Consider the following 10,336-nt stretch of genomic DNA (forward strand, 5'->3'; position numbering starts at 1 on the left):
CACAAATGTAGCAAAGTGCTAATTTGGGGATGTCTGATTTCTGATGGTCTTAACTCACCACTAATAAGCGGAGCTTCTCAGTCATGGCTAGGGATGCAAAGTTCGGTCACTTTTGCTACCGACAAAACTAACCCTCATCAACCAGTCAACAAACGGTTAAATTATTTCCAAACAGTAAAATGACGTGACCAGCAAAATACTACTAGAGATCTGTATATAATGACGAGATACTTATGTTTCCACCCTGACAATGGGAGTCGGCCCAAGGCGGGAAGGAAGGCGACAAGCTTAGGTCCAAAATAACCCATAGAAACACATTGGGCTTATTTTGGACAGATTCTAGTGAGAGTGAAACCTCTTGCTTTGCCTCTTCCTCTCTGATACTATTAAATCTTTTAGCTAAGCTTTTAGAATTGTGTAATTATGTGTAAATATCAAACATATGTTTATTTTGAATAATGTGTATATAAACTATGTAAATAATACAAATTATTTGATTTATGTAAATTCCATGAATACTGTATGTCTATTTTGAGTTTATATGTATCAAATAAGTTGAGTTTATAAGTTATAACATATTATAACATATGAACTCAAAATAGACATATACAGTATTCAGAGAATTTACATAAATCAAATAATTTGTATTATTTACATAGTTTATATACACATTCAAAATAAACATATATGTTTGATATTTACACAATCCTAAAAGCCTAGCTAAAAGATTTAAGAATTCAGAAAGGTTGGACAGACCTAGGACCTGACATTCAAGGACCTGACATTTTTATTGAAGAGCTTAATGGAAACATGCAACAATAACAAGCCTATCATCTTCCAGTTCAAGAGGCTATATAGTACATGCAACTCCTGTAATGAAGTAGCTAATAAAAACCTCATTTTCAAACATATGCCAAAATCCAATTCGCAGAAAACACAGTTCAAACCTAATGCAAGCAGTTGAGATTAAAATCTCTGTTAGAAACTTAGAAAGAGGGGGAATCTAATATCAACAACTATGATGGGTTGCTATGACTAAGCAAGGCATGCCTCATTATTTGAAGTAAAGCAAAACATTCAGATTTCAAACAATTACGCCGCCGACCTCCAGTTCACATTGCGTTACGTCGCCGACCTCCAGTTCACATTGCGTTACGTCGCCGACCTCCAGTTCACATTGCGTTACGCCGCCGACCTCCAGTTCACATTGCGTTACGCCGCCGACCTCCAGTTCACATTGCGTTACGCCGCCGACCTCCAGTTCACATTGCGTTACGCTGCCTCTAGTTCACGCGCCAATTTAATTGCACAAAATTATGCAAATTACCCTATAGTCCGATAAGAATGACTGGTCAAATGTATTTTTGGCTGCTAAGTGCCAACCGATTAACGGTTAACATCCCTTGTCACGGCCTGCCCCACTCCCCGGCCCTCCCCCTCCATTATGGCAGCACCTGCCCCCTCCATTATGGCAGCCCTCTCCATTATGGCAGGGCCCGCCCCCCTCCCCCTCCTGAGCCGCTCCCTTGCGCTCCCCCGGTCCGCCCCATTATGGCAGAGCCTGCCCCCTCCCCCTCCATTATGGCAGCCCCCCCCCCCCCCCCCCCCACCCCACTATGGCAGGGCCTGCCCCGCTCCCTTGCGCTCCCCCGGTCCGCCTCATTATGGCAGGACCTGAGCCGCTCCCCGTCCTTCCCTCTATTACGGCAGTGCTTTTGTCCACACCAGATGTGGGGATGGGCGATGTGGACCGTCCTCTCAGACCAAAACCTCACGGCCAAAAACACTGTCCGTCTGCTCAAGCAGAAACAAAGCACAAGCTCAGGGTTTAGGACTCTCAAAAAGGAACTGGTGGCAAAAAGGAAGCATAACTAACTGATATCTCAATTAGGCCCTACGTGTCACAAATAACTGTCTATGATAATATTTGTAAGTTATTCTTTGTAGGTTAAAACAGAAAGTCTAAATACATTTTTAAAAATGGCCAATATCGTTCTTCACAGGTGCATTGAGGGAGCAGTGAGTTTAAATACTGTTGACGGCCAATTCCCAGCGAGCAGACATTCAATATAAACATGGTGAGGGCTGAACGAGCCCTCTAATGAATATGCATCAGGTTGATTTAAGAGAAAGTCTCCCGTTGATGCCAGCTGCTCAGCAGAGACCTTCAGCTCCACCAGAGCAGATGCTCCACTGACTCACTGGGATGCGAGTCGGTTAGCAACAGATGTTTTCGCAAAAGAGCCCACAAAATACCTCAAGGTAGTAATATCTGCAAAAAATGAAAACTATTTATTTATATATCTCTCACACAGCCTTTCATTCAAAATGTGCTCAGGATTAGATGTGTTTTTTTGCTGCTGCCTGCCTCCTCAAATTGTTGAGCATGGAGCTTAAAAGGCACGAATCTCAACCATAACATTGGACAGAAAAACACCATCTAGTCTCATCAAGTCGGCCAATGTCTTTAGTGTGTTCAAAAAGCGAAACTCCTGCCAAAACGGTTGAACATTTATTCACCCAAACAAAAATGTAACAACAAAGCCAAATTTTCAACTATCAATACTGCAATGGGTTTGTGGGAGACTATAGCTCACGAGTGTTCAAGATATGCAAGGATACTTCACAGCCATGTGAACAGTCTGTGTATGCCTGGTCTGTACATTGCATTTCTACTGGTGTTTGCCACTATCCTGACCTGCTAATAACACTTCAGAGAGCAGTAAGTCGCACAGTGAGTACCAGTCAATGCGTAAAAGGGGCCATCTGCAATTCAAACAAAAACAAAAAAAATGTCCTTGCTGCCACTGTTTCTGGTAAACAGCTATGGGATAGGGCTGGAGAAATGTAACCACTCTCAAATTCAGGGCTATGGATCCAAGGACTGACCATCCATGATATCAACATTACAGTTTTAACCATGTTGAGGCTATACAGTGTTTGTTTACAAGCTTATAATTTTGGGTTCCGATTAGGTTAGACAGTTGAACTAAGCTTGTGACGCATTTATGCTCAAGAATCAAATGGCTATGAGTCATTCATTTAAAAGTCAAATAAAAAAAAAATCGATGTAACAAAATCGCAGATTGCCCCTTTAAGTGCAACTTTTTCCACCCCTCTCTTTGCATAGACCTTACTAATTGCTGGCATGTCAGAGCACATGACTGAGTGTTCTTTATAAATACCCAGCTCACCAAGCTGCCTCAGTGGCACACCGAGGAGTCGTAAAACCTTCCCCTTTGCTGCTAGAGGGGAAGGAGGGAGCCCTGAGAGGGCACATTTTCTGTTTGATGCAGCCCGAGAGTGGGCTGCAGTAGTAAAAACCCAAACAAAGCCAGCATCCACATTCAGCCATTAACCAAATAGACGTTGCCCCACACACACACACACACACACACACACACACACACACACACACACACTGAACTGGACACACATTTCTCCATGGGGCTGGAGAATTCACAAAGAAGATTACTGTAGGATAAAAACAGAAAAGACTGATGAAAGTTGAAGAAACCATAAGACAAAATAATTCTGCTGTAACACTGCTAGACGGGGGGGGGGACGGGGGACGGGAGACAATCTTAGCAGCACTTCTGCTGTAACACTGCTAGACGGGGGGGGGGGGACAATCTTAGCAGCACATTTATTTGTCGGGAGGCTTTTTCCTATCAGCGCAGAGGCAAATAAATCCGATACACATTGAACTACTCAGTGCGGTGGAGCTACTGTGCCGTGTGGTTATGTACACAGTTGACGGTTTCAAAAATTGCATATGTCAGGAAGTGTTCAAAAGCACCGACTCAAGTGGGCTGTATACTGTTACGTAAACTGATCCCCCCCCCTCCCCCCCCCCCCCCCCCCCCCAAAAAAGTGAGTTCATAGCAGGTAGGCTATTCAAAGCATGTGTCAGCTGAGGTGATTGGAAGGTCTGAAGTGGGAGCGGGGGGGGGGGGGGAGCGCAACACACACACCTCGATGCAGGAAAGTAGTTCCGGCTGTATGGATGTATGTGCAGTGAACAGCACGTCATTCCTTCATGATGGCCAGGAGTTTTATGGGCTAGATGGGTCAAGTTCATACTAATAGGGGATGGGGAGGGGTAGAGGTACCGTTTTTCCGCTTTTTGTTATGCCCTTGAGAAAGGCACTTAGCCAAAATTGCTTTTGGAAATATCCTCCAGATAAAAGGATAATGACAAAAGCAATTCACCCGGTGGCTTAATACGAGTGTCTGTAGAGCATTTGGGGGACAGAAAGTCAGCGACTGATTAAAACAGATTGCAAAACAGGTAGTCCTTCACTATTTCCAATGTAACAGAAGAGAATGATCAATGTACTTCTTCTCTGGCAGCATTCTGTCTCTCCTTTCTTCATGTACCAACAAACAGGTGTGATCATTCTACAGTGGTCCATGCAGCGTACGCTCAAACAGGTGTGATCATTCTACAGTGGTCCATGCAGCGTACGCTCAAACGGGTGTGATCATTCTACAGTGGTCCATGCAGCGTACGTTCAAACGGGTGTGATCATTCTACAGTGTTCCATGCAGCGTACGTTCAAACGGGTGTGATCATTCTACAGTGTTCCATACAGCGTACGCTCAAACGGGTGTGATCATTCTACAGTGGTCCATGCAGCGTACGCTCAAACGGGTGTGATCATTCTACAGTGGTCCATGCAGCGTACGCTCAAACAGGTGTGATCATTCTACAGTGGTCCATGCAGCGTACGCTCAAACGGGTGTGATCATTCTACAGTGGTCCATGCAGCGTACGTTCAAACGGGTGTGATCATTCTACAGTGTTCCATACAGCGTACGCTCAAACGGGTGTGATCATTCTACAGTGGTCCATGCAGCGTACGTTCAAACGGGTGTGATCATTCTACAGTGGTCCATGCAGCGTACGTTCAAACGGGTGTGATCATTCTACAGTGATCCATGCAGTGTACGTTGAAACGGGTGTGATCATTCTACAGTGGTCCATGCAGCGTACGCTCAAACGGGTGTGATCATTCTACAGTGATCCATGCAGTGTACGTTGAAACGGGTGTGATCATTCTACAGTGGTCCATGCAGCGTACGCTCAAACGGGTGTGATCATTCTACAGTGTTCCATACAGCGTACGCTCAAACGGGTGTGATCATTCTACAGTGGTCCATGCAGCGTACGTTCAAACGGGTGTGATCATTCTACAGTGGTCCATGCAGCGTACGTTCAAACGGGTGTGATCATTCTACAGTGATCCATGCAGTGTACGTTGAAACGGGTGTGATCATTCTACAGTGGTCCATGCAGCGTACGCTCAAACGGGTGTGATCATTCTACAGTGATCCATGCAGTGTACGTTGAAACGGGTGTGATCATTCTACAGTGGTCCATGCAGCGTACGCTCAAACGGGTGTGATCATTCTACAGTGGTCCATGCAGCGTACGCTCAAACGGGTGTGATCATTCTACAGTGGTCCATGCAGCGTACGCTCAAACGGGTGTGATCATTCTACAGTGGTCCATGCAGCGTACGCTCAAACGGGTGTGATCATTCTACAGTGGTCCATGCAGCGTACGCTCAAACGGGTGTGATCATTCTACAGTGATCCATGCAGCGTACGTTGAAACGGGTGTGATCATTCTACAGTGGTCCATGCAGCGTACGTTCAAACAGGTATGACTAGAAAGATTATTTAGAATGTCCAGTTTCGACTGACGCAACAGTCGCACATTTGAGCTGTCCACACTGTTTCCTCCGATTTTTTTCCTGCACAAACAGTCTTTACAAAAGTTATTTCCCGAATGTAACCAGTTTATATCTTTGGATGCAATGTTCAGACATTCACAGAAGTAGCGACAGCATCACACAATCATCCAGACCGTGAAAATGTAGGCTACATTTGTCCTAGCGCAAACTGAGGAAAGACTGAGGTAACACAAGTATTTAGATAACTCTCGGCTGACAGAAACCACAATATGAATTAGCTAATAGCAATTACTATTTATAATTAAATCACATCACGGGTGAGCTCACCATTGATCGAAACTACGTAAAACACTTTCTAGTGAAGTAAAGTAATCCGATGACGGGTAGTTTGTGGGCGCCGTCATGTTTGTTTTTTCGCGTCAACCAGAGATAGAAAAGAGGAGACCAGATGAGTTTGGTATGTTTGCAGTACGCATGTTGAAGGGGGCGGGGGTGTCATCTATGATCATTCACTTCCGGTAGTTTACTCGAAAGATGAGTTGCCATTCCTTCACCCTCAGTAGAACGTCTTTGGTCTGACAGACGTTTACGTGACACCCAGAATGCATTGTATAATGTCAACAAACATGGCTCCGCACATAGCTGGCAAACAGTACAGCATTAGCTCATTGTAAATCAGTACAACCTTCAAAAGTGTATTTTACACACATCATGTGTCCATTACAATCTACGCAATAATTAGAATGCATTAGATGTCACCAGTACTTGAAAACATGTGAATAAAACTGCAAATTCCAGCCAGAAAATGTACCAGTTCGTGCAAGACTGCGCAAATGTCTGCATACTTGATCTGCGGAAAAACTAGGGAAGTGCTTGGGCTCTCCTCAAAAGAGAGAAGTTTGTCAGACTCAGTAAAGCCTCAAAAATAAAATTGTCCTCAATACTGAAATGGGCTACTTCTACATGAATTAATGAGGAGGGCGGAACACACCTCAATTTAAACTGTTAGGAAATAAAACTTGTTCCGAAAATAATTTGAAATTGACAAGACGAAACATAGCCTAGATAATTATCAGGCAGCATGCGTTAACTGTACTGTTGCGTAACAAATCACATATTGGAACAGTGAGTGCATTGTGACATCACGTTCATAAAACAACTCACGCTGAGGAGATATTTGGAGCTCATACGTGAAAAGGTAAAAAAAAAAAAAAAACTACAGTCGCAGCAGAATTCTCGATTCCGGGCGAAAGCGGGGGCCGTTTGAATGCATCACAACCCCTGAATCCAATCACAGCTGGGCACAAATACAACTTCTCAAATTAGTTGTGGTTCCTTACTCCAAGGACAAGAGGCAGTTTGGGGTCGGTCACTCAAACGTTTCACATTCCTCTGACCAAAAGGCAGATTTACTGTATTGACCATAGCAAACACCCCTTTTTGACTAGTTGGGGGGGGGGGGGGGGGTCGCTCCAGGGGAGAGGTTATGGATGTGACTGAATTCAAAAGTCTTGCTCTGCACTGTGCCGCTGCGGCCTGGAGTTCTTCCCCTTTTTGATATTCTGATGCCGAATCGACACGGCAGCACAGGCGATTAAAGCTTTTGATGTGGTCTTATCGGTGACATGGAGATTGCACTTAAACTAAGCTGCACATATTTTTATTTCCCTGATGAACATGCGCTGTTTACTTGCAGTATGCAGGGAGCAAGCAACGCAAGTTTTAGGCAGATCGCAAATTAAAGGGGGCTCTGAGCCGGCACACAGGATTGTTGAACACCACGGGAGCTCTACGCTGGACAGTAATGAGGTTTGCAAAAGGTCACTGGAGGATGCAAAGGTCAAACACCAGCTGTCTCAACAGATAATGTGAAATGAACTGCTATTGTCACCAAATGTCCCATCCAACGCAGCTAAAGGTGATGGAATTGTTCCAAGTCCGTTTAGAGAAGTACCATGATGAAGCCTAAACAGCATTGGTAGGAGGTCCAATCTAACTGACAATTGTCCGATTTCAGAGGGAAGAGTGTCATGCATGTTACGACTGCATGGTGAGCACTACTATCACCAACAGCTGATATGAGGACACGTAAAGGTGTGTTTACATTAACTATTTCATATCCTGTCTATCTTGAAGCTGTGCATTATTTATGACAGCGGTGATAGCATCAAATATTCTAGGGGAGGGAAACTGGGGATGTACAGATTCATCCCCCCCTATTATACACACAACAGCTTCCCAGAAATGCAGATAGCCTAGATGCTAAGCTTCTTATTGGTGTAAAAATAAATAAATGTAATTTTAAAAAATTGTCCAGCACCTTCAATCTGAGAAAGTGGTCTGCTCCTTTCTCCGTAGGATTATATGCATCAAGCATACGGATTTCATTCTGATGCAAATACTCCTGTCTTGTTTAAGCTCCCACGTCACCGAAGCATGTCAATCATATTTCAAAAATGGACAAAAATACTCTCTGCAGGTCAACATAACAGTTTAGTTTTATTTAATAACATTCTTTAAGGACACTGGTTAAAACGTATGGGAACGGTTCCCTTTATGTCATCAAAATACAAGCCCTGTGAGCTGGGACTCTATTCATCATGTTTCCATCGACTCTCCATCTCTCCGTCCACACAAAGGAATGTCACACAACGGAATATTGTGAGGTTCCAAACCAGCAGAATTATTCTATATTCTAGTTAATAATTAAGTTAGGTTGTGGTAATCACAGGCTGACCGTATTAACAAATATTTTTTTGTTTGTTTAATTAATTAAACAATAATGGGATTTAGGATGAAGGAAATCAAGGCTCGTGAAACGTGTGAATGCACATTGTCAGCCACATAGCTGTAATGAAATGTACAATAATCGACATTAGGGATTTAGAAAACATAGAGAGGGGGGATCCAAGTCCTTGTTAGGGGATTGTCTCACGATGTTTAATTGGTTGGATAAATGTTGAACGAGAACTTTAAGCTGCCCAGCTCTACACTTTAGTAGCAGCTCCGCTCAATTTCAAGCAAAATTCATCAAACTGATAAACGACTAGCTAGTTACATAAGACTTACTTGGTCAAAGGCTGACAATTAGCTAACTCGGGTTAGCTCACATTACTATCTAGGGGGTGTCCGAGTAACCTTTCAGCCACAATGTTACCAGCAATCGGTGTGTCAAGGAAATATGGGCTATTTTGAAATCTCCACGAGTGAGATGCAAGACAAATGAAACGAAATGTTGCCAGTTCAGCTCCCAGCGAATCTCGCATGACAGCACAGCGACTAGCTCGTACAATGAGTATGACTTTGAATAGCCCCTCAGATCAGTCACTAGCGCAAGCTAACGTTAGTTTGCCGTTTAACTTTTGTCAACAGCGTTGAAACCTTGTTTTACAAAAAAAAAAGCACGAGTGACGAGCAACTGCATACTGTGGCAACAACAAAAAAAGACTGGCTAAATAGATGAATTATAGCCAACTGTATAGCTATTACGGTGTCAAGTTCAACCAAACCCATCTCTTTCGATTGAACAAGTATTTGCTAGTTAACTAAGGGGAATCCTCCCTCAAAATAGACAGCCAACAGTAGCAGGCAGTTTATTAACAGTGACTATTTAGCTACACGGACACAAATGCGAAACATAACCATTGCCTGGACATTTCTGCCATGGGGCTTTCTTCAGCCCAGTCCACTCCTCGGTCAGTGTCCAGCACGAGAAATGAACGATTAAGGCCGATAAAAAAAAAAATATTTTAAAAAACAGCTGTGAGTGATGCAAACTAAAGTATTTTCTCAACTGAGGAAAAACAGTTACTAGTTAATCAGTCAGAGCTCGAAAACATCATGTTACAAATGACTTCGCGCATTGATCCTGGACTAAAGCCGAAGTCCTCAAAAAGGTGCATGTGACTTTTAGCTCTTTTCTCTCGCAAAGACGTTCCCCTCAAAAATAAACATTGGCTCTGACAGCGCGGCTTGCTCCGAGTCTGACCTGCGCCATCTTTGAGACGTCTTTAGGCTACCGCTTCTTGAAACAAAGAGCAACAACCGACGCCCCGAAATCAACTTCGTGGCCACAACATATTGAAATAAAGAAAAACTGCCCAGACATAGCCTCGCTCACTTACCATCATTTTCTTGAATCATAGTCCCAAAGAACAGGACTATAAACACGAGAGAATAGGGTACTGCATCCATCGTAGTTCAGACTTACTCCAGACTGACTGTCTCAACTTCTCTCGCTAGTGCATGGTTGAGAAAAAAAACGTCTGATTGGCTGGGACCGCTAGTACCACACCCCGCCCAGACCAAGCAAGCCTTCTTGTGTAGTTGTAAACATTTCCTGACAGTTTACAGAATTATCCATTTGTTCATCTCAATTGTCAGTAGAAACCACATTTGTTTAAGCAAGTCAGCCATATCAGCTAAAAGGCAGCAAATTAAGCAAAATTAACTGTTACCCTGCCAAACAATGTTCTGCTGATAGCAAGGTGTAGCAGTGATGTAAGGATTCACTCCATGGTGCTGAAAATAAAGCTCTGCTGTTGGGACAGTTTTATGTAGGCCTTAATAGTTTGTGGGCACCGATTGTCACCGTTATAATGGAATTAATGTATTGCTTAGTGTTGTGTTGTGGCTTT

At 43.6% G+C, this 10,336-nt stretch overlaps 1 protein-coding gene across 2 annotated transcripts in view; it reads right to left on the reverse strand.

The window, feature by feature from the left end:
• Positions 1-9,966, reverse strand: part of LOC129823004 (TGF-beta receptor type-1-like) — an 81,820-nt gene extending 71,854 nt beyond the window's left edge. Inside the window, exon 1 of one of the 2 annotated variants that reach the window (XM_055881656.1) lies at positions 9,824-9,966. In XM_055881656.1, the coding sequence (XP_055737631.1) occupies positions 9,824-9,893 (70 nt within the window). In that variant the 5' untranslated portion in view covers positions 9,894-9,966. The remainder of the gene's footprint in view (positions 1-9,823) is intronic. The other variant, XM_055881655.1, reaches the window with a different exon arrangement.
• Positions 9,967-10,336: the final 370 nt, after the last annotated feature.

Source organism: Salvelinus fontinalis, chromosome 25 (assembly GCF_029448725.1).
Source record: "Salvelinus fontinalis isolate EN_2023a chromosome 25, ASM2944872v1, whole genome shotgun sequence".
In the NCBI taxonomy this organism is placed as follows: Eukaryota; Metazoa; Chordata; class Actinopteri; order Salmoniformes; family Salmonidae; genus Salvelinus; species Salvelinus fontinalis.